The following is a 25,399-nucleotide window of genomic DNA, read 5'->3' on the forward strand; positions in this document are numbered from 1 at the left end:
GAACACACCACACACAGTAAATTTCCGTACAGATGTAGATAGCTTGCACACTACTTATGCAGGGATTCTACACACAGTGAAAAGCACACTTACTGGCCGAAAACAATCCCGCCGTAATACACAGCTTTTAGCAGTCGACACTACCAACCATACCGAATAGCCGATCAAACGATAGCCGCCATGATTCAAACCTACAGTTAATGTTAGATAGATGTATGTCGCTCGCTGTTATCTGTAGTGTGCAGTGCAAGTTGTCCCAAAAAGTTCAAGACAAATTTATGTGTTTTATGTTAAATGTGAGTCGATGATAATTGTTACCATATAGATAGTCAGTTTGATAATTTTAGCATTTTTAATAACATTTCTTTGTACAAATTAGGGCATTACAAGAAGCTCCAACTCTCAAACTGCATTCAAAAACCACATAACGAGAGACGGTTGACTGCGTATGTTTAATGTATATTTGTAATGTGTCTATGTTCTAATGTTGCATATCATTTTTAGTTATCCCTTGAAAAAGGTCCAATACACGGGACCGAAACGTCGGGCTATGCCAAACTAGCCGTTTCAATGCTCTTAGACTGAGAAAGCCAGAACAATTCAACATTTCCTCCCAGTCGTATACCTCCTCCAAATCCATAAAATATTAGTAAATCAAAAAAAATATATATTGCATGATTTCTCTTCCCATTTACATTAATGTAAAGAACAAATAATGGACATAAATGCCGGCTTCCTGTCACAATACATGCAGCTATCGGACACAACAACTGTATCTGCGAAAATGGTTTGAAATCCTGCTTAAAGAATAATGTATTGTGTACGCAGAAAAATTTCAATATCGCTCAAATGCTTCTCATGACCAATAGTTTGCTGCTTGCTATAAGGCACTGCACACCGCTAAGGCTGCAAAGGAAAAAAAAAGTTTTTGGCATTATAACATTATTCGAAGAGTTCTTTATATTGCTTTTTTCACTGAACATTTTCCTTGCTTCGCTGAGCAACATGACGTTTCCTTCCAGCGAAGGCTTACGCGATACAGGAAATCACTGAATTTCACACTAACACAGCAGAAAATCTGTCAACAAGACCTCAATACACATGCCTTTTCAGCGAGAAGCTCTATTTGCGTGACAACAATCCACTCCCATGACTAACGGGCGACCGCCGTCAAATATCAGGATTGCCAACTGCCCGGCGACTGCTGTCAGCTCTCCTTGTCGCCGAATCTGGCGCTGGGTCTTCGGCGCGGAAACCCAAAGGTGGGAATAAAATTTTGGGGTTTGTGCGCAATATAGTTTCTTCAAGACTTCCTCGAAGAAATCCTTCAATAATTTCTTAAGGAGCTCCTCTACCAGCTTGGAAGGGAAATTCTCATGGTGTTCATTTTAGGTTTCCCTGACAGGAGAAGGATAACATTTCCACAGAAATTCTTACTGGGAATCCCAGAAAAAAAACTTCTGAAAACATTCCAAAAGGATTTGGAGGAATCACAGAATTAATCTCTGAAGAAACTTCCAGACAAATTTCAGAAGGTACTCTGGGAGAAATCTTAAAAGTAAATCATAGAGAAATACCTACAGAAATCTCGTGACGAGTTCCTAGAAAATCTAGATGGAACTTTTAACAAAATTTTGAATAAACTCCTGGAAGAATCTCACAAGGAGCTATTAGTGGAGTCTCAGAAGGAACTCCTGGTTCAATTCCTGAAGAAAACATGGAAGAAATTTCTTAAGGAATCCCGAAAATAACATTTGGGGAATCCTGGAATTTATCCAGATAGAACTCCTGGTGAAATTTAAGAAAAAAATTCCTGAAGGAATTCCAGAAGGCACTATGGGAGGAATTCGCAAAGCGATTCATCGCGGAGTTCTAAGGGATTCTGGAGGAATCCTGGAAGGAGTGAATGGAGATATGCCGGAAAAAGTTCCAGAAGGAGTTCCGAGAAATAAATCCTGGATAAATCCTAGAAGGAAGTTCTCGAGAAATCCCAGAAGAATCCTGGAAGGAATTTCTGATGGAATACAAAAAAGACCTCCTGGAGGAGTCCTAGAAGCAACTCCTGGAAGGGGTTTCGAAAGAATGTCAGAGGGGTTTCTTGCAGAGATCGCGGAATGAATATCTAACTCCTGAAGGAATACAAGAAGAAGGAATTCTCAAATGGAATCCCAATGGAAAATCTTGGAGAAATCCCAGAAGGAAGTGCTGGAGGGATTAAAAAGGGAGGAATTCTCAAAAATGGGAATCCCAAAAGAAACTCCTTGAGGAATTCCAAAATGAACTGCTGAAAGAATTTTATAAGAATCTCCTGCAGGGTCCTTCAAATGTCGTGGCGAATTTTATTGAAATGAAACCAATTTGATATTCTTAACATATTTATTAGTGAGCAAACTAATATCATCGAAGGAGCTCCTAGGCTAATTTGGTATTTAGCTTTTTGGGAATATGAACTTCCTGTTCTACGGCATCAAGCAGAACGATAGGTGGTTTATTGAGTCATTAGCTTTGGTGATAATCTCCACTGGTTGCACCTATGGTCTTGATGTCGGTGATCTGAACCTAGCAGTCGGCAATGTTTTCTTTCTATTGTTGTTTTTTCATAATATTCGTTAAAGATACAACTTAAAATACTAAGAACTAAGATTCGATTTTTTTTTTGCTTTTTCACATGAATTTTGTTTTGTTTAACAAGCTACGTCATGTATAGAGGGGGTATCCGAATTTGTGACGAAATGCTACGAGGGGGGAGGGGGGTATTAAAAATTGCTTAAAAAAAGCTACGTCATTTATGGACGCCCCCAAAGAAGATTTCCTGGAATATTTCCAGCAATTTTTTGAAGGAATTCCTGGAGAAATTCTTGGAAAAATCCCTACAAAAATTCTGGAAGGCATTAAGTAGAATTTCTGGAGGAGTCCAAGGAGGAAGTGCTGGAAGAACCACTGCAGGAATAGCTTGAGAAATCCAGCTGAAATTGCTGTAGGAAGGTCAAGACGAGTTCCTGGAGAAATCCCACGAGAAATTTAGGAGAGAATCCTTGGATAAAAATTCCTGAAGGAATCACCGGAGAGTTTCTGAAGAAATCACAGGAAAAATCTCAGGAGAGGTATTCGTAGAGGGATTCTGGGATGTATAATGGTAGAAATCTCAACTGAAAGCCTAGGGGGAATTGCTGGAGGAAGCTATACAATAATTTCTAGAGAAACCCCATCAGTAATGCCTGGGGGTATCCAAAGAAAAAATCCTTAGAATACCTAACAAAGTCCCTGCAAGAACCGGTAGAGGTATTCTGGAAGAATCTACAGAGAAGGCCCTGAAGAAACCGCAGCAGGAATTTCTGCAGATATCTCAGGAAGATTTCCCGGAAAAATTCCAGTCATAATGCTAGGATAAATTGGTGTAGGGATCACTAGAATTTTTGAACGTATCACAGTAAGAATTTCTGGAAGAATTTCTGGAAGAACCGCAGGAGGAGTTGTTTGAGGTATTCTTGGAGGCAGACCAAAAACAGTTTCTGCAAGAATTCCATGAGTAATTTCTGGAGGAATCTTTGGATAAAATCTCTGGAGGAATTCCTGGAAGAGTTCTTGGAGAAATCCCTGGTAGAACAACCTAAGGAATTTCTGCAAGAATTCCAGGAAGATTACCTGGAAAGATCTCATTAAAAAAAGCCAGGAGAAAGCTCTAGAAGAATCCGTAGCATAATTTTAGAAGTACCACAGTTAGAATTTCTGGAGGATGAATAGCTGGAAGAACCGCAGGAATTGCTTGAGGAATCGGAGCTGTAATATCGGGAGGAATTCCTAGAATTCCGGGAGGTATAATAGAAGTAATTTCTAGAAATTCTAGAATCAGAAATGCCGGGGGTATCCTAAAAGAAGTTCCTCTAATAAATGCCTGGAGAAATATCTACAATTCTGCTAGAAAGAATCGGTAGAAGTATATTGGATGAATCTTCGGAAGATTTCCCGAAAGTATTACAGCAAGTATGTTTGCCAGGAGAAATCCCTAGAAGTTTTTCTGAAGGAGTCCTGATGAGTGTTGCTTGAAGAATTCCAGCAGAAATTCATGGAGGAATTTCTGGGAGAAGTCCCCTGTGGAATTTCTTGAAGAACCTCTGGAGGAAATCCTTTATAAATCCTTGAAGAAATCTCTGGAAGTATCACCGAAGGGATTTTTAGAAAAACCCCAAGAAGATGTTCCGGAAGAATTTCCCAAGTAGAATTCCTAAAGGTACCACAGTGAGAATTATTGGAGGAGTTCTAAGAGAAATTGGTGGAAGAATCACAGCAGGAGTTGCTTTAGGAATCTTAGCCAATATAATCTCCTGGAGGAATTCCATGAGAAATTTCTGGAAGAATCTCTAAATAAAATCTCTTAAGGAATTCCTGGAAGAATCACCAAAGGAACTTGTGAACGGATCCCAGGAAGATTGTCTTGAATATATTCACCAGGAATTCATGAAGGAATGCCAATAGAAATTTTTAGAGGATCCCATAGAAAAAATCCGAGAAGTATCAAACTAAGATTTTTCAAAGAAATCCTAGGAGAAATTGCTGGATCAATCTCCGCAGAAATGTCTAGTATGTACAACTCCATTAGGACTGCCTGGAAAATCCTAAAGAAAGTTTATTGGTGAAATATCGGGAGGAATCCATAAAGGAAACCTAAAGAAAACACTGTATCAATAGATAGAGATATTTCTGGAGGAATTCATACCAAAACGCCAAAACGTAAAACAGATATATAAGTAATTCCAGGTGTGCTAAGTATTGTTCAAATGTGCCATTGATAAATATAGGAATTATTGTGTGAAGTTTTAAATTTTCGGTGACTAAAGGCAAAATTCTAGGGGGTGCCACATTTGTTCTAGGGGGTGCCAGGCACCCCTGGAACCCCCCCTAGCTACGCCAATGCCAACACCCCACAAGGCCTCTCGCGTTCCTAAGACAATTCTCCATGGATTTCAACATGGAATGCTTAAGTCTTATCTTTAATGTATACCCGAGAATGTTGTGGGCATTCGTCTCTGGATTTCTCCTAAAGTTCTTCTCAGGATTTTTTCCAGGAGTTCTTACCGGGATTCTTTCAGGGGTTCCTCCCAGAATCCTAAAATGGATTCCTCCCAAGATTTGTTTCAGGGTTTCTTTTAATCAAGGAATCCTTCTGAATTTCCATCGGAGATTTCCCCGGGTTTTCTTCTGGTATTTTCCGGAACTTCTGCAGCGAGTTCTTTTGGGATTCCTTAAGTTATTCTTTCAGGTATGTACTCAGACATCCGTTTTGGCTTCTCTCCTAGATATTTTTTTCACAGCTTACCCCAGAATTCTTTTCAGAACTCCTTGCATTAATCTTTCCCGGGTTTCTTTAGAAATTCTACAAGGTTTCTGACGAGAATTCCATTACAAATTCTCCCGGGATTCCTTCATTGCTTACTCCCACGTTAATTGCAGAGATTCCCCCCGGGATTCTATAGAAATATTTTCCGGCATTCCATAGCCCATTCTAAATGATGGGGGTTTTCCTATCGAAATTGAGTTCCTATTTGATCGTAGTTCATTGACAGCGCCTAATTGATTCTTTCCTGGTGTCCTTGGTTTGTGGCTTTATCCCAGGATGCCGCTCAAAATTATTTTAGTGAGTCCTCAAACGATCCTTTTAGTGGGATTCCTTCAGGTATTTCTACAGGAGTTTTTTTTTTCTGGGGTCCCTCCCGAGATTTCTGCAGGGGTTTCTTTTCGGGTTTGCTCCCGGGGAATACAGGGATTTCTCTTGGGATTTCTCATCTACGCATTCTTTCAGGGAATCCTTCAAGGATTCTTTCTGAGATCTGACAAGCGATTTTTTTTCTGGGGTTTGTCCCCGGGGTTTCCTCCTTGGCTTTCTTTCGGGTTTCCTTTATGTATTTCCGAGATACCATCAGAAATGTTTCCCAGGATTCCTTCATTGAGTCTTCCTAGGAAGTTCTTGTTCATTCTTCCCGAGATTCTCTTAAGTATTCTTTCAAGGATTTCTCCGGAATTTAATTGATTTGTTCCAAGATTTCTTCAGGGATTTCTTCTGGGAATCCTCCCTGGATTTTTTCCGGATTAAAGTGACCCTCGAGCGATCGCGCTGTTGTATTTTGTACAACACGTTGAAAAAATCTCACTGTTTTGTACTCAGCATTAGCGTGGTGCTGACGCAGGTAGTCAGCCGCGCGAGTTACGGAAGGTTAAAATTCGGAGGACTTTTTCAGTGATTCCTTCATAGATTTCTCTAGCGGTTTCTTCTTTAATTCTTTCCACATATTCTTGAGGGATTGCTCTCAAGGAAATTACGACAAGATTGCGCCTCATTAGGAACCATTCCAGAGAAACCCCTCCATATTTTTTTTTACTTTTTTTCTATAATTATCACGAAAGAGGCATTTTTGTAGGAGTTTCTTTTAAGAGTTCAGCAATTTTTTTTCTAAAGACTTCTCTGACAGTGCTTTTAGAATGTATTCCTTCGCATATTTTCCATTTTCTCCACGATAACCTCCAGCGTTGCCACCAGAAATTTATAAAGAATTTTTTAATTTTTTTTTTTTTCATTTTTTCCGGAATTTTAAGAAGATTGCCACAGTAATTCCTAGATTGATGTTTGCAAGAATTCCTCCAAAGGTTCCTCCAGGTACCCTTGTATAATGCATTTCTTTGAAAATTACGTTTCTTTTGTTTTGTATATCTCCTGCGGTTTTTATCGTAATTCTTTCAGGAACTTTCCTTGAATCTTCTTTGGAAAATTTTCAAGAAATTTCTCAAAAAATACATGTAGAAACTAAACATTTCAGAAGGAATTAATATAACATATGATTAACTCCTTCAGAAATTTCTCCTGGGATTGTTTCAGAGGTTTTAAAGGAAATCCCTTCAATGAATGCTACAGAAGTTTGTGCATGTAATAACTATGTGATATATTTCTTCAAACACTTCTGAAAGAATTTTATAAAGAATTTCCCCCCAGGAGTTTTTCTTTTGGAGTTCTCCTGGAATTCTTCACGAAATAATAAAAAAAATCTTCTAGGAATTTCTCCAGAAAATTCTCTAAATATTTCTGCAAAAGGTACAATTTTAGAAGATTTTTTTTACAGATTTTCGTTGATTCTTTTAGAAATTCCTCTAGAGTTTTCTGTCGGAAATTCAGATTTTTTTTTCAGGAATTCCTCCATTCATTATTGTGTGAATTTCTCAAGAATTCCTTCAGGTACGAATCGATATTCTCATAGATTCTCACAGGTGTATATTAAAAAAATCCTTTTGAAAATATTCAAAAGAATCGCCGGGAAAAGGGATTTTTTTTTGACAGAGATTCAGGAATCTTTCATAGTTTAGGGAATTTCTTTAAGATATTCTGGTATTTTCTAGGAATTCTTTCTGAAATTATGGAGTAAATTTCTCCAGATGTTTCTTGAGGTAATACTCTATGTATTCATAGATTCTCTCGGGTGTTTATATAGAAGATCATCTAGGAAATTCTTTTAAAAATTTCTCCACGCGTTTCTCCATAAGTTACTCATATAATGAGTTACTTAGGATTTTTTCAGATCTTTCTTCAAGAATTCTTCTAGAATTTATTACGGTGATGCTTCAGGAATTTCTCCGAAGAATATCTCAGAAACTACTCCATAATTACATCATAATCTATTCTTGCGAATTTGACAGGTATTTTTTGTAGATTTTTTTCTATAAAACCTACAGAGGGTTCTCCAATTATTCCATTATTTTACTTCAAAGGTTTGTTTAAAACTCCTATGAATTACTCCAGGATTATTTTTGATTCTTTAGAATTTCCATCAGAAATTTCTCCAGCTGTAGGAATAGTATAGAAAAATCTTCTGAGATTTCCTCCAGTGGTTTTTTCTGGAATTAGTACTATTTCAAATGGATTACCACAGAAAAACCTCCAGGATACCCTAGAAGTTTTATTGAGAGACTTCTTCTAGAATTTCACCAGTACCTTGTCGGAAGTTTCTTAAGGAATTCCTGCAGACATTTTTTAAGAGATTCTTAGGATTCTATAAAATTACTCTACGGTTTTTTTTTTCAGAATTTTCTCAACCGATTTTTTGTTGCAATAACTTCCAGGTAGACAGGTAGATGAAAAAACGACAACGATTTTCTTGCAACCACTTTACGAACAACCTGTTATAAGGTCTGTACATAATAATAGTGGCAATTTGTACATATTTTGTCTTGTTAATGTTTGACGTTTTTTTCTTGAGATCTTTGATAGATCTTTTGCAATATTTTCTATGATTTCAGTAACAGAACTATAAATCTTTGAAGCCGATTTTTTTCTTCTTCAAAAGCATTAACCCTCGAGCGATCGCGCTGTTGTATTTTGTACAACACGTTGAAAAAATCTCGGTTTGGGTACTCAGCATTAGCGTGGTGCTGATGCAGGTAGTCAACCGCGCGAGTTACGGAAGGTTAAGCAAGTTTTTTTGGAACTCTTAACGGATTATCAACCATATTCTTGACGGTATTCTCATGAGATCTACAAACATATTCCCCTACATATTCATGGCGTATCTCTTGGGAGATTTTTATGGCAATTTATTTCCTGAGATTTTTTAGAAATGTTTATACGACAGTCATCCAGGGATTTCTTCAAAAATACGTTCAAGAGCTTCTCCAGGAATTGTTTCAGAACATCTTTCATGAATTTTGGTAGGATAAATCACCACTTGTTGCACACTCCATGCTCTTTCTATGAGGTGTGCAACAATTGGCGATATACCCTAAGCAATTTCTTCAGGGATTTCTTCCAGGATTTCATCAGCAACTCCTTCTAGAATTCCTTCAAGAATCCTCTTCTTAAAAAATATTCTTTCAGATATTTTTTAAGAATCTTCTTCTTCTTAGTGGCTCGTCGTTCTTACTGAAACTTGGCCTGCCTCTCCTTCAACTTAGTGTTCTTTGAGCACTTTCACAGTTATTAATTGAATAGCTTTCTTTGCCTGCCATTGCATGAAATTGTATATTGTGAGACAAGTACAATGATACACTATGTCCAGGGAGTCGAGAAAATTTTCCCGACTGGAACGGGAATCGAACCCGTCGTCTCCGGATTGGCGATCCATAGCTTAGGCTAACTGGAGACCCACTTTTTTTAAGAATATCTCCAGAGATTTAAACAGCAATTAGACAGAAGATTTATCAAAATGAATATTCCAAAAATTCCATAACAAGTTCCTTCACGGATTTCTTCTAAAACTGCTAATAAACTGAAAACAGAAATATCTTCTGAGACTACTTCAGTAGTTTAAGGGATTGCTACAGAAACTTTTCCATTGTTGTTTTTTTAAATTCATCTAGATTTTTTATGTTTTCAGCGTTTTTTTTTTTGAAATTCATTCAAGGAAATTCTTTTAATAATTGGAAATTTCGCCAAGGGTAACTGAAGAAATCTCAAGAAAATTTATTGGAATTCGGAACTTCTTTTGCGGTTCCTTCAGAAATATCTCCAGAGATTCCTTTGGAGACACCTCTAGAAATTCTTTCAGATTTTTACAGAAATATTTTAAGAAATTACATAAAGAATGCAGGAGAAGTTCTGTAAGGGTCCCTTGAAGGAGTTTCTACAGCAATTTGTGCAGAAATTGCAATCAAACTGGAGGAATTCTTGAATAAATCTCTCATTAAATTTCTGAGACAAACCCTGGAAGAACTCATGAACTCTTCTGGAGGAGTTCTTGTGAGAATTTATTGCAAATTGGCTAGAAGGTATTAGTGGACAAAAATCCTCTAAGCAATCTTTAGAGCCAAGACGATTTTTTGGAAAAAATAGTAGCAGAAATTTATATGAAATCTGGAAGAGTTCATTTAGGAATTACCAAAATCTGAAGAAATTGATTTTTTTTATGAATTCTGCGATGGAATGCCTGAAAAATTGGAGAATGCTCTGCAGTAATTTCATGAATAATTACTCAAGCCTTTCCTGGAAAAACACCAAGAAATAGACCCTTAAGGGATTTCTTAAGGAGTTGAAAGAAAAATCATGAAAGGATTCCTGAAGGATCCTTCTCCTGAAAATAGGTTTCAATAAATCTTAAGACAAATTTATGGTGTAATCCCAGGCGAAACATCTGATGATCTTCTGGCAAATACCCCTGGAAAATTCTAAATAAAACCTTGAGGAAAATTGTTAAGGAATTCCTGGAGGTATCTGTGGAGGAATTCTTGCTGAACTCATAAAAAACGTTCACAAAACCATTAAAGTAAATTGAGAAGCAAGTTCGAAGCAACTCAGTATCAGAAGCCTGCATGACTCTCTGTAGGAATGCAAGGAGATATTTCTGGTGGAACCGCAGGAGCATTTTCTAAACAAAAAATCGTTTTAAGAATTGGTGGGGAAACTTTTGAAAGATTTTCCGAAAAATTCTTTGCAGGATTTTTACTGAAAATGTTAGAGGAGTACATGGAAAATTCAACGAAATAACTTTTAAAGAAATGCTTTGCTGACTTCCTGAAGAAAACACTGGAGATATTTTCGAAAAAATCCCTGAAAGAATTTTGGAAGGAATCCAAGCGGAAATTTCTATTTAAAAAAAATCTGAAAGGAGTTTCTGAAGAAACCTTCAGTAGAATTCAAGTAGAAATTTCACAAAGTACTCTAGAATGAATCGCTAGAGGTATATCTGAAAAAATCCCAAATTCTTGAAAAAATATTTGGAGGAATTTCTGAAAAATTTCCTGAAGAAACACAACTTTTGGTATAATTTATAGACAAGTGTACCAATGAAAAAAAATCCTATAAAAATCCTTTTAAAAATATGAATAATTTTCTGGAAATATTCCTGGAGCAATCTGTCAAAGTAAACATTAAGGAATTTCTGTGGGAATATCTGAAAAAAAAACGCATAGCTGAGCTTCTGTAAGGATTTCCAATAAAATGGAAACGTCTGGAAAATCCTCCAGGAAAAATTCTGATGAAAATTCAAGATTAAATTCTGTAGCAATCTTTGAAAAGTGTTCAAAGAAAACTTTCAATAGCAATCAGGGGAAGACTTTCAGAATGTATTTTTTGTAAAATGTTCTAAAAAAATCATGGAGCAGTTACGGAAGAAGATTTTCTAAAAGAGTTCTTAAATTATTCTGGAATAATATCTAGAAAACTTTGGAAAAAAAAAATCTAAAGGAAACTATTTGTTTTTTAAAGTAATCCCTGGAATCCCTGAGTATGGAAAAATATACTACCAGCGGCTGAAGAATGGAAAAGTTGCAACATCATTTATGGAATCTTCCTTACGTAAAGGTCCTGGTCCTACCGGAAATCGAACCAGGTCACTATCAGCATGGTCTTAATGTTTGAGTAACCATGTTAATGTCAAATTTGACTTATGGTTTATATGATGCCATTTTAGCTCTTCTTTCTATTAACATAGAGCTGGCTTAGTTCGATAGACATTTAGATGGCCTCGAAACTTTATCTAATACTAATTAAAAACGGTAGATAAATTCAAGAATAGCAGATAGCTAATGATTGTATTCGCATGACAGCGGTCAAGATGAGTTGACCAGAGTGGTCTGGTAATCGAGTTTTGAGGCGTTCAAGATGTTGAAGTGAAGTGAATTAATGTTTATTTTTGAAGCCGTATTTTTCAATGTAATGAATAGACAGGTCTATAAAATACTAATTAAGTTAGTATTTAAAAAGCTACTGGTTTTACTATTGTTGAGTATGTAAAACAAGCGCAGTAACGTCTCCACGTAAGCCCCTTTATTGATTCGAACAAATCATTACAAGCCGCTCATTACTAACCAAACTGTGCCAAATGGCGTGGCATGATGTAAACAAACCGCACGCCGAAGACCCATTCTCCTGTGGAAGCAAAAAACCAGAACAACTCCCTCTCATAATCGCCCGATCGAATGAATCCACAGAAGCAGTCGAAGCAATTACACATTCGCATAGCTGCAGCGGCCTCGGTGGCGCAGTTAGTAGGTAATGGATAGGTGAATTGTTTTTCACACTTGCCGCGATTGACCATCGCCGGTTCGTCCGTCCCTCAAATGCCAACCCAAACCATGTTGTTTACACATCGAACGCATTTTACTTATTGCGTAGTAATCACATCAACATGATTGCAAAACCGTTACCTAAATTGCTGCCATGTTTTAATTAGTCCCCTCTGTCCCGTCTCTGTCCCAGGCTTCGGCGCGGTGGTGTGGACTCATTCGGCCATCGCCAGTCGTCGTGGTCGTCTAATGTGTCGACAAGGGTCTCTACGCGAGTCCGAACGTGTGCGCGCGCGAGGGTGAAGGTGCAAAATTATAACTGCACTTCCTCTGTGTGGCGCGAAAACTATTTAGCGATGGTCGTCGCCGCGCGGTGCTGGTCCCTAATACACGTTGTCGATCCGCACCGATGAAAGCGAGATAGCAGCGGTGAACCCGGTCAGCGCGCAGCATCCAATAATCTACAGTGACGGTAAATAGTTCTTATACCGACTATTTTTGGGCCTTCTAAGCAGAACAGCCTCTACGATGATTGTTTGTATCTATTAATACCGCCTAAACCTTTGACAGATACGCGTGTTTCAACTACCGTTTTTTATCCAGTGTTGAGCACTGGGACTTGACAAACATACTTTGACTTGGATTCCATACTACTGAAAATGGCAACAATGCTGACAGTTGGTCGGCGTTCAGTCAGAGTGAACTACGCGATTTTTCTGGCATGTAAAGATAAGCTGAGGAATTCCAAGGAGAATAAATTTTACTAAGGTGGCGCAGATAAACATTGCAAACCACTGGTTGTCTCTTCCATTCTTCTGGTGTTCTTATGGAACTGAAATAGTGACGTCACTATTTTAGTTGCATAAGAACACCAGAAGAGTGGAAGAGACAACCAGTGGTTTGCAATGTTTATCTGCGCCACCTTAGTAAAATGTATTCTCCTTGGAGGAATTCGTTAAACTTGAATTTAACGATGTTATGTTGATGCAGATGAGTCATTACGCAGAGGAATAATATTAGTTCTGAAAATATTGTCGCGCTTATCTTTTATTAGAGTCCTGCGGCGGTCGTACGCTCGCAAGGCATACCGCCGCATGACAGTCGCAAGGCAAAACAAAAGAAAAAGTGTTCCCGCCAAAAACAAAAGCACGTGGGTTTCGCGAAGTGACCGATGTTTTTGAATGTATTTGTGACGAACGGCAAGAGTAGCTCAGTAGAATGAGTGTTCTTGCTGTCAAACCCCATATAGTGGAATTATATACTTTTAAATCTGGTGACGCTGTTATGATTAGTAACAGTCGCGCTGATATCAGAAGCCAGAGGCAGATAATCAATCGCCATATTCTGATTTCACTTGAGAGGCATAATAATGCTAGAGATTTGAAATTTCAAGTGCTTGCACGACATTTTCTCGAAATCATTAAAAAACAGATGGTCCGGTCTGACTAAACGCCGACCAGTTGTCGGTAAATCGAATGCGTTGGCAATAATGCTACGCCGTGGTATTCTGACATTGCGGGTAGGGTAAGAAATCAAACTTTGAGCTAGTCAAATTGTAATCTTAATTTGAACCATTTCGAAATTCATTAAAACGACGTATTTTTTAGGCAAATATTGTCCCGAAAAAGATGGTAAACAGCTTTCCGTAATATAACCTGATAACATAGACTTTAAAAGCATTGAAAAATGCGTTTTTGTCATGGAAAACAGGCAATTGAAAAATCACTGAGATTCCACCCATTTCCCCCCAGAGAAAGCACATTTTCGGTGCACTCGTACAGCTCATGCATTGTATCACACGCAATAAGTGAACACGTCAAATGAAAGCTTATTTATCGTAGAATCGACCAACCGAATGATATTCCGCATTATTTGTCATAAAATTATCAAATTTAAGTAATTCTCACTTGGAGAATCTTATCTTGAATTGAACCATTTGAAATCTAGATTTGAACTAATGAATGGGGGCGAGCTTCCAGTGTTGGCCTGCAGACTGCGCCAGTGGCGTAGCTAGGAATTTGGGGGCCCGGTGCGGGAGCAAATTTGAGGGCCCTCATGAAAATTACAGATGTACATATTTTACAATGATAATTCTATACATTTAACTCTCGAGTGATCGCGCTGTTATATTTTGTACAACACGTTGAAAAAATCGCGATTTTCGTACTCAGTATTAGCGTAATACTGGCAGTGGTGATCAACTAACTGACAAAAGGTAAAAAAATATTTTCTGTATTCCTTTATGTATTTCTTCGGGGATTTCTGCAAGGATACATTCCGGAGAATTATGTCGAATTTTTTGTTACAACATTTTTTAAAGAATTACATCAATCCTTCAGGAATTAAGTAAAAATTACTTTACCGTTTTCTTTAAAAATTTCTTTAAAAAATCTTTCTTGAAGAATAATTTGTTTTCATGAATATTTTAATTGATTAATGCATGAATGTCATTAAGTATTTCTCTAACCATTCCTACAGGAATTCCTACAGTGTTGTCTCTGGGGATGTTTTCAAAAGTACCTCAGAGCACTTCAAAAGATTCTTGAGTAAGCTTCATCGAGTGTCTCTCGAAACATTTGTTCAGGAAGTCCACCAGGGATTCTATCAATAATATCTCTGACAATTCATAGAACTCTTGAGAATTTCCAGAAAATGACAATGATCTACAATGATTCTTTTAGAAGCAAATATACTACCAAGAAATTACATCTGAATTCCTCCAGATGGAGAAGTCCTTCTAAAATTTCTTCAAACATTCCTCCATGATTTATTCAGAAGATCCTGCAAAATTCCTTTGATGATTTTTCCACAAAAGTTAAGTATTTCTCCACAGATTCTTCAAGGTATTCTCAATTATCACCTCACATAACTCTTTCAGAGATTTCTCCGAGATTTTGTCTTGGCATCGCCTCAAGCATTCTTGGCATTCTTTTAACCTTTCAGGACGCGCGCCATTAAGCAACGAAACTGCGCCGCACTCGCGCTGCATACGATGAGCGAGGTTTTTTGGTGGTATTGTACTTTTTACAACAGCGCGCGTCCTGAAGGATTAAGGACAAAGTATTTGAAGTTTCCTGGTACCTAAACGTATCCGGCTTAAAATGTAACTCAATGTTTACTGTGCGAAAGCATGGATCAAATAATCAAGCTACAATTTGATCCAGATACGTTTGCCGGTGCTCTAGATTTATGCTCGAGAAAATTGGAGCTATGTACTCCAAATACCTTGTCCTGAAAGATTTTTTTTTCTTCAAGGATTCCTTCAGAATTTTCTCCAATGATTCCTTCAAAAATACTGCAGCGTTTTTGTTTCGAAAAAAAAAATATCTGCTAGGATTTTTTAAGGAGTTTCTCTAAGGTTTTACTTAGAAATCCATTATAGAATTTGTCCAGGACATTTCCAAAGGGCCTGTACATAAAATATGTAGACAGTTGAGGGGGGGATCTGGGGGGGGGGGGATCTGGGGTTTGGCAAAAGTCTCCGCTCCATACAAATTTCAAAAAATTTGTATGGACAAAAGTCTACGAGGGGAGAGGGTGAGTCTTAGATGACCAAAAATGAGTCTACGTAGTTTATGGACAGCGCCAAAGAATCCATTGGATAATATTTTTACCTCCAAGGTTTCCTACATAAGTTCCTCTAACAAAATTTGTCAGAGGAACCTGTAGGAGTTATTTTACTATCCATCAGCTCTGGGACATTTCCCAAGGATTCCTTCAGGAATTTTAGCTAGCATTTCTCTGGAACTCTTCTAAAAAATCATTCTAAGTTTCCGTCAAGCATATCAGTCAAGAATTTCAGGTTTTATTAAACATTTCTCCGAAAAAATCTCTGAGAATTCCTGGTAGGGTCAAAATGCTTTTAGTAATCTTACAATCCCAAATTAATCCTATTCGAAAAAAAGCGATTACAGCACCGATGATTACGTAATTCTTCAGGAATCGCTTCAAGAATTCCTACGGGATGTTTTCCAAGAATTTCTTAAATATTTTTCCAAAAAAAAATACTCTTGAAAATTGAGGGGGTAAAGCAAAGAAGTGTAAGTGACAAAAACCCACTTTCGAGTAAATGAGGTTTAAAGTTTTTCACCAATTTTTCATCTCATACAAAATGTATAGAGTTTCAAAATTGACCCAATTTTTTTACAATTTATTGTTATTTTATCATCGTTAAAATAATCTTAAAAAGTTGCTGAAAGCTTGAAACCGGGAAATTGTTTTGGTATGCTCAACTCAAAATCGTCAAAACGGTCACTTTTACCCCTGTTCGGATTGGTGAATATCTAAGTAGCAGCGGAGTTTCTCGACAGCAGCTCGAAGCTAAAATGTATTTAAAGTTTTAGTGTTAACCCAAAAAAAGCAATTTCAGTACGCTTACATGGTCTTCTACCGTTCCAATAAGAATTCTCTGCCTTCAATGGCGAGTCCTGATCGAGCCCTAATTCCTATAATTATAATGTTTGAATTCTATGCATCTTCATTGATAAATTCTTATCGCTTTACCTTGCCGTGATCTATACAGTCCAAGGTCAACGGTTAGCCGTTCGACCGGCATATATAGGGACAATATAACAGCGGTTAACCTAAGAAATTAAGACAGTCATGCAACTGCGATTATCGGTGTATCTAGCATCCCAAGTAGCACCTGCAACTAAAATGGAAATGAACATCGTTGCAATCATGTTGCAACTGAGTTTTCATGAAACAAACAAAATTAAAACCTATTAAAATCCTGTTGTTAATGCTAAACTGAGGTACAACATTTTTATAACAACTAGCAAAATGAAAACAAACGTCATCATTAGTTGAAACTTGCGAAACCAATTTGTAACTGAAGTATAATCTGATTGTTTCAACGAATCTTAGTTACAACCGTTTACAAACTAAATCAACCAAAACATTGATTCTGATTGTTATAAACATGTTGCACCTGGAACTTATTTAAAACATAACGAGCAATTTTGACAGGAGAGGTAGAAGTTGCAAAATGTGCGGCAAAATGTTTTTGTGATCATGAAAAATATAAAATACACTATAAAAAACCAAAATGTTTCAAAAATAACGAAATCATGTACAAATAAAATGTAACCTTTTCTTCATAAATTTATTGGCAAATTCCAAATTTTATAAAATTAAAGTGGTAAAATAGAAAAAAAATCTGATTGGAAGTAAAATATTGACCCAATAAAAAAAATTCTGCCTCATTTTCGCAGTACTGGTACAAAATAGGAGTTTCCCACGAAAAAAATTACAATGGGTTTACATTTTTTACAAAAACGTGAAATTTTCTTTACGTAATAAATGGACAGCCTCTTGTCGACGTTAATGGGAAGTACACGTCCAAGTGTCTGCTTTTTTGGTTATTTATGTCCTACACAAAAATTCAAACTACCTTATTCTGGGTCGATTTTATCCTAAAATGAGTATATCAAATTGATTAGTTACCCAAAATTAGGTTGTTTTTCCTCTTCCCCCATCGATATTGTCGTAAATAAACAAAGATGCGTCTATCCAACGGGGGTCCTTGAGGCCAATAAGCCAATTTTGGGTAAATGTAGATTTACCTAAATTTGGGTTGAATGAAGGTCTTGGGTTGAATTTACCTACTCTTGAGTATATTTTTAGCTGGAGGTAAAGGCAATTTACCCAGCGTGAGTTTAATCGATTCACTCAAATGTTGACTTATTGGACCGAACTATGGGATTGCGTAAAAAAAAATCAATTTGGGTAGTTTAGCGGTTCCGTGTACCGCGTGCAGCATTTTTGTACTTTGTCGATACTGATTCCCATAGACATGATTTAGCAAATAATATCTTTCTTAATTCTAAAATAAATTTTCAGCATTTTACGGGTGCATTAAATAAGCTGCTGAAGTGTACTCCATCAAAGCAATATGGCGAGATCATTTTTACCACAAATGCTTAAATTTTCATTCGCAAAATGATGGGTAGGCTGAGGCGCGTTGGGAATACGGAGCCAAAATGAGTGACTTATCGATAAATCTGGAGCGGCACATAAATTGACGTTCTCGGTCAGCCTTATTTGCGGCATATTTGAGCACACAATTATTGATCACATAAACGAAACTGTGGGTGCATAGTCACTGGCAGTGACGAATGTGGTGACTAGCTGACTAGTTGTCGAATCGGTCACAATTTGTAAGTCGACTATAAGTTGTATCTTGGTTATAATTTGATTGCGTATTAAAACCGTTTATATCACGCATGGGTGTTTTATATTGGCTCCACCTCTTGCGCTTTTTTAGTTGCAATTTGGTTGTTAATAAGACGATCGGTTCAAATGGCATAACTTTCAATATAGTTGCATACAAATTACAGGAACTTATTAATGTCCAAGTGTGTTGCTTGGGATCATACCCAAACTCCTTCAGCTATATAACGCACTTCACCCACTGAACTAGCAAATAATGCACAAAAATAACATAATAGTTCACTATTAATCCAATAATTCGTTGATAATTAATATAATTCTTCATGCGACTCGAGCACGTTGGTAGTCCATCAACATCGATCTGTCGCCGTCCTTTTGACAGTCCAGTGACAGGCTTCAAGTCACTCACGTCGAACCAGAGTATGAGCTCCAGGTACGGCAAACGGCTGGGGTGGTTCAGTGTTGCCATAACAGTCCCCTCCCCGTGAATCCGGTGCTGCTTCCGGTTGGTTAGCTCTGGATTCACCATTGCTCAAAATCTCCATCACTGCTAGTTTCACCACAGGTCGTTTAAGGGTTCCTGAAGCAGTCTTCACTATGACCTGACGCACCCTTCCGTCCTTATTGGTGATCAGTTCTTCGACCTTGCCACGAACCCATGTCCTCCTTTTACCTTCCGTCACGTAGACTAAGTCGCCGACTTTGACCGGCTTGGTATCGCAAAACCATTTGGACCTTTTGTTCACTGCAGGGAAATATTCCTTTAACCAGCGGTCCCATACAGCATCGGACAAATACTGGGATCGTTTGTAGCTGTTACGAAGAGCTTCGGCCAAGTCCACCGGTGTTCTTAAAGGATTGTGGACGCCTGATGAGTTCCCAAATATGAAATGGTTTGGGGTTAATGCTTCAGTACCCCCCGACTCCTGGGGCATATACGTAAGGGGTCGTGAATTGATGAAACTTTCGACTTCCGCTAAAACGGTCAATAGAATTTCATCGTCGAGTTTCCTTCCGTCGTCAAGGGCTCGCATGGCTTCTTTGACGCTTCTCACCATGCGTTCCCAGGCGCCACCCATGTGGGGTGCCCCAGGTGGGTTGAAAGTCCACTTGGTATTAGCGTCCGTAAAGGTATCTGCACAGTCGACGTTAACGCTTTTTATCTGGTCAGCTAATATCCGACTAGCGCCAACAAAGTTGGTTCCGTTGTCGGAAAATATTTCCACCGGCGAACCTCTTCTGCGAACGAATCTTCGAATTGCCATTATGCAGGACGGTGTGGATAAGTCGTGGGCAACCTCGAGGTGCACTGCGCGGACAACGAGACAAGTGAATACTGCCACATATCTTTTCTCCCTACGTCTTCCTACTACAACTTCTAGCGGACCTAGGTAATCTAAGCCAACATAACTGAAAGGTCGAATGTATGGTGTCAGACGCTGTTCCGGTAGGGGAGCCATTCTCGGCGGTTGCGGCTTGCATTTGTTGATTTTACACCACTGACAACCTTTAACCGCTTTGTCGATTGTAGTACGTAGATGTGAAATCTCGAACCGCTGGCGCACCTGGTTAACTACGGTTTCTCTATTTGCATGTCCGTAGCGACGATGGTAGTGGTTCAGAAGTAGTACAGTAAGAGGGTGGTTTTTCGGCATTATAACTGGGAAACGGGCGTCGAATGCGGCGTACATGGCATGAGCGGTACGCCCTTCTACTCTCAGAACCCCGAATTCGTCCACGAACGGCGATAATTTGAAGAGTGCGCTTGACTTTTCCAAGTTCAGCCATTTGTCACTAGGTTTGTCGCGGTTATTCAGTAGTATTTCCATCTCATCCGGGTAGCTATCCGTTTGTGCGATCCGAAATAATAGGTTTTCTGCATCCACATATTCCTTTTGCCGTAATGGTACCCTGAGTGCGGGTGTTGTCCGAATCACAGATTTCAGTACGTTTTCAGTGACGTTCACAGCTTCTAACGGAAGTCCTCGTAGGCGTCGTTGGCAGTTGGAGATGAACCGCTTGACGAGTGCTACGGTCCGAAGTATTGTCTCCCATCTGGAAAAGCGGCTCACATCGATTATACAGCTTGATGTGATGGTGTGGTGCAGAACAAAACATGGTCTCAACTCTTCATCTGCTCTCGATGGTCCGATGTCCTTAGTCAGCCAACTATCTTCCGAATCGTAGAGGAAGTTCGGTCCATTGAACCACCTGCTATCCGAGGTAGGCTCCGTATCTTTGCACCACTTCGTTAAACAGTCCGCGACGTTGTTTCGTGATGCGACCCAGTGCCATTGATCGGGTTGAGTAAGGGAAAGAATCTCCCCCACACGATGTGCGACGTATGGCTTGAACTTTCGATGATCAGCACGAATCCAGCTGAGCACAGTGCTGGAATCCGTCCACAGATAGCGGTCTGTAATCTTCAACGTGTGGTTGGAACAAATGCTGTCCAAAAGCCTCGATCCAAGAACCGCTGCTTGCAGTTCCATTCGAGGGATTGATAGGGCCTTGAGCGGAGCTACTTTGCTCTTGCCCATGACTAGAATGCACCGCACTTTTCCCTCTGAAACGGATCGCAAATATGCTGCACACCCGTATGCTTGCTCACTAGCGTCTGTGAACACGTGCAGCTGCAGCTGCGAAAGGTCCTCGGGTCGTACTTGCTCAAAATAGCATCGAGGCACTTTGATGCTATTCAATTTTGGAAGAATTTTGGTCCATTCCGTCCATTTGGCGAACTCACTTTCTCCTACCTCCGTATCCCAATCAATACCAGCGCGCCATAGATCTTGCATTATAACCTTTCCATGGATAAGGTATGGTGACAAGAGACCGAGCGGATCAAAGAAGCTCATAATGCACCGTAACGCTGTTCTTTTAGTCGGACGTCGATTCCGTAAGACGTAATCCATCAAATGTTCGTGCAGATCAACTGAAAACAGGAAGACATCCTCAGTAGGCTCCCAGGTCATGCCTAGCACTCTCTCAGCTGTCTGCTTATCCGCCGTGATTGGGAGCGATTTCATCTCCACCGTTTCTCCGAGAATTTCGAGGACCTTGGGACTGTTGCTCACCCAATTCCTCATCTCAAACCCGGCTCGTGCATGAACTTCCCTCACTTGTAAGGCTCGCATCCCAGCCTCATCCGGCGTATTGAGGCTGTCATAATAGTCATCCATGTATGTTTTCTCTTTTATGGCATCACAAGCGGCCGGGAACTCTTCTTTGCAGCTATCGGCGTTCAATCTCATGACGTACAATGCAGAGCATGGGGAGCATGTTGCTCCGAAGGTCGCGACGTCCATCATATACACGTCAGGTGGTTTACTGGTGTCGAATCTGAAGAGGAACAGCTGGAAACGCTTGTCGGATTGCCTCATCTTCAGCTGATGAAACATTTCCCTCACGTCCCCTCCGAATCCAATGCTGCGTTCTCGAAACTTGCAGATAACGGAGGGTAATGTAACGAGTTGGTCCGGCCCTTTCAACAGTTGTGAATTGAGTGAAACGCCGTTCACGCGAGCCGCAGCATCCCAAACTAGACGTTTCTTGTCGGGCTTCCTCGGGTGGGTCACCACATTCAGCGGCAAAAACCATACCTGTTGTTCATTCATTGCAGCGAGCTCTTCTTCAGTGGCCTTATGTGCGTATCCCTTACGGAGGTACTCGTTGATTTGGTTGTGCACATTCGATCGCAATTCGGGGTCTTTCATTAACTTTGCCTCCAAACTTCGCAATCTGGAGAAGGCCATCGGACGGCTGTCCGGCAGTGTTATATCGTCCGTCTTCCATAGGAGCCCAGTTTCATATTGCCCGTTGACTTTAACCGTAGTGCGCTCCAAAATCTCTCGGGCGCGCTTCTCCTCTGTAGGTTCCGGCAACGGAAAAGGCGAAATACCAGCATCTTCAAGCACGTACTGCTTACGAACCATTTCATTCAGATCTATATCCTCATTGCAACCACATCTATGTACGCTGACGACGCCGGGTGTAACAGATCCGATCGCGACCGGTCCGTAGATTGTCCATCCAAGTAGGCACCTAACCGCTATCGGTCCATCAGATCCACCTGTCCGAGATTCTAGAGGAGAAAACAGTTCGATGTTGTCCAGTCCAATGAGAACTCGAGGGACGGCCATCTCGTACGACGTCACGGGAACATCTCGTAGATACGGATAACGTTCGTGCAAATCCTCGATCGATAGACTCTGACGTGGTAGATTGAGGCAGTCCACAGTGTGGGCTGAGTTCAAACGGTAGCAATTTGTCGGCCCTTTGCCCGTGACGATAATATCAGCGCGTCGCGATGAATACTCGGTTCGCCCGATGTCCGAAGTCCATTTTAGTTCGAGCGGTTCCGGTACACCTTCGATACCTAGCTCTCGGATCAAGTCCGCCTCTACTAGTGTCATATTGGATCCTTCATCCAAAAATGCATACGTGTCGTAGCTCCGAGAACCGTGATGAAGTGTCAGCGGTATGATTCTGAAGAGAACAGATTTGTTCAACCGCTCATGAACTTGTGTGACTCCCTGTACCGGCGTGACCGATCTGTGCAGCAACGGATGGTGGCGTCCTTGGCAACCGGAGACGTCACAGCGGATCTTCGTACGGCATCTCCACTTTCCATGGTCATGGAGACACACTCCACATAGTTTCCATCGTTCTACAGCCTTTATCCTGCTTTCCACGTCCATTTGCTTGAACTTCTCACAGTTCCGAACTCGATGGTCTGTTCCGCCGCATATGGGACAGGGCTGCCTTTCGGTATTGCTCTCAACCGACGACGAAACATGGGTGAAGACTTGTCCTTTCTCCCGGCGCGGTAGTTTGTCCAATTTAGAAGCTCCTGGCTTCGGTTGAACTAGAGTGGTAACTTCACTAGCATCGGCTACCAATGTCTCCATGAATTCGCCAAACTCCTTAAGCGATGGGTGCCTATACATCCTTTTGAACCGAACCCATTCCAGTTTCACGGTCGCCGGTAATTTCTCCACCAGTTCTTCGAGAAGCGTTGGGTTGAACAGATGCCCTTGTAGATTGGCCGCTTCTAGGTGGTCGCACAGTTGATTAACGGCCATCCCGAAGGCCATCAAAGTGTCAAGCCGTTCCGGTTTAGGTGTCTCCAAACGTCGCACTTTCTGTAGAAGGTTTTTCACGAGTAGCTCTGGCCTTCCATACAAACGACGTAGTGTTTCAATAATCGAAGGGACACTGTGAGGAAACATCAGCTTTGTCAAAACCGCTTCTCGTGCCGGACCGCGAAGGCACTCTCGTAAACGAATCAGGTTTTCGATGTTTGAAAACCCACAAGCAGTGTTTCCCGTTTCATAACTGCTATAGAATAGTGGCCAATCTTCGGGGTCTCCCGAAAAACTCGGTAATTTCTTTGGCCAAATCTGTCGCGCCGATAGCTGCTCGGCTGTGGGCCCTACCTCCCTCGGTACACTTCTAGCAACTGAACCAGCAAAACTCGGGCTTTCTTGGCGGAAACACTGACCATCGTCTTCCGGTTCTTCTCCACGTTCGGCTCTTCCTACGAGGTTCCGTTGTTCAGGAACAAAGTCGTTGATCACTGACAGTTTCGGACTTGATTCAGAACGTAGATCGTAGTTTTGCAATGGGACCTTCAGGCTTTCGACCGGCTTTGGTTCCTTTTCGTCCTCCGGGACCTTTAAACCTGCACCAAGCTGCATCTGATTCGCTTTTAGCCAATCGTGAACTTTTGCCGGGCCGGCTGCGACACTGAGACGGGCACTACCGTCTTCTTCGGCAAGGCGCGTTTCAAGTTCGAATTTCGCTTGAATGTACTTTTCTTGAGCCGCAATTTCTCTGCTGCGAATTGCTCGCTCCTTTTCCATCAAGGCTCTTTCCTCTTCCAACTGCCTTCGCTCTTCATCCATCTTACGTTTCTCCAGCAAGGCTTCTTCCTCCAAACGCTGTAAGGTCAACTGCGCTTGTAATCTGGCGTTCGACGAAGTGGTTCTCACTGACTTCGCTATGCCGACATCCTTTGCTGGGTCCTTCGGGTTAAAATCGGCACCGTTTGGCGGAGGGGCGTTCCTAGCACCGTTCTTACCTGCTTTAGCACCTACATTGCTGCGAACACTTTTACCATCCTCGCCCCTTTTACCAGCAGAGGCGGTTTTAGGATTCTTCTTGCTCGCTCCGGTGTTGAGTGGAGTCGTTCCGAGTGGGGCAAGGCAGGTTTTACATTTCCACGGTCGCTTGGCTACTTCGGGCGATACTCCTGCGCAAGAGTAATGGAACCAGACGCAGCAATCATCACATGCTACCATGCCCGCATCAGCAGAATCGGGGTTTCTACAGGCTCCGCAGTTATGGGTAGCGGCATCCTCGCTCATCTTTGAGAAATGTTCGGATTGGTGAATATCTAAGTAGCAGCGGAGTTTCTCGACAGCAGCTCAAAGCTAAAATGTATTTAAAGTTTTAGTGTTAACCCAAAAAAAGCAATTTCAGTACGCTTACATGGTCTTCTACCGTTCCAATAAGAATTCTCTGCCTTCAATGGCGAGTCCTGATCGAGCCCTAATTCCTATAATTATAATGTTTGAATTCTATGCATCTTCATTGATAAATTCTTATCGCTTTACCTTGCCGTGATCTATACAGTCCAAGGTCAACGGTTAGCCGTTCGACCGGCATATATAGGGACAATATAACAGCGGTTAACCTAAGAAATTAAGACAGTCATGCAACTGCGATTATCGGTGTATCTAGCATCATACCCAAACTCCTTCAGCTATATAACGCACTTCACCCACTGAACTAGCAAATAATGCACAAAAATAACATAATAGTTCACTATTAATCCAATAATTCGATGATAATTAATATAATTCTTCATGCGACTCGAGCACGTTGGTAGTCCATCAACATCGATCTGTCGCCGTCCTTTTGACAGTCCAGTGACAGGCTTCAAGTCACTCACGTCGAACCAGAGTATGAGCTCCAGGTACGGCAAACGGCTGGGGTGGTTCAGTGTTGCCATAACAACCCCTTTGATTCTGGGCCCCTCAATTATCAAAAGATTCTTTCAGAATTCATTCAAGGATCTTGTAAGAAACTAATGCAAAGGTTTCATCTATCGAATAAAGCATTCCTTGTTTAATTTATTTAATAAATTTTCTAGGGATTCAACCGAGGATTACTTTTGAGATTTTTCCAGGGCTCACTTTAGGAATTTTTCCATCGTTTTAGTCAAAATTTTAAAGGAATTCCT

At 40.3% G+C, this 25,399-nt stretch overlaps 1 protein-coding gene across 3 annotated transcripts; it reads right to left on the minus strand.

Moving 5' to 3' along the window:
* Window positions 1–18,394: 18,394 nt before the first annotated feature.
* On the minus strand, window positions 18,395–25,168 carry LOC134289722 (uncharacterized). Of its 3 annotated transcripts, none has more exons than XM_062856105.1 (3): window positions 24,906–25,168; window positions 24,771–24,850; window positions 18,395–24,712 (listed from the first exon to the last, which is right to left on the minus strand). In XM_062856105.1, exon 3 carries the CDS (start codon window positions 24,519–24,521, stop codon window positions 18,555–18,557), a length of 5,967 nt encoding a protein of 1,988 aa, XP_062712089.1. In that variant the 5' UTR covers window positions 24,522–24,712; window positions 24,771–24,850; window positions 24,906–25,168; the 3' UTR covers window positions 18,395–18,554. The 3 variants fall into 3 exon arrangements, with proteins under 3 accessions (XP_062712089.1, XP_062712090.1, XP_062712088.1); XM_062856106.1 differs by having other exon boundaries at window positions 18,395–24,587; window positions 24,646–24,712; window positions 24,771–25,168; XM_062856104.1 differs by having other exon boundaries at window positions 18,395–24,850.
* Between the last annotated feature and the right edge of the window lie 231 nt (window positions 25,169–25,399).

Source organism: Aedes albopictus, chromosome 3 (genome assembly GCF_035046485.1).
Source record: "Aedes albopictus strain Foshan chromosome 3, AalbF5, whole genome shotgun sequence".
Taxonomy (NCBI): domain Eukaryota; kingdom Metazoa; phylum Arthropoda; class Insecta; order Diptera; family Culicidae; genus Aedes; species Aedes albopictus.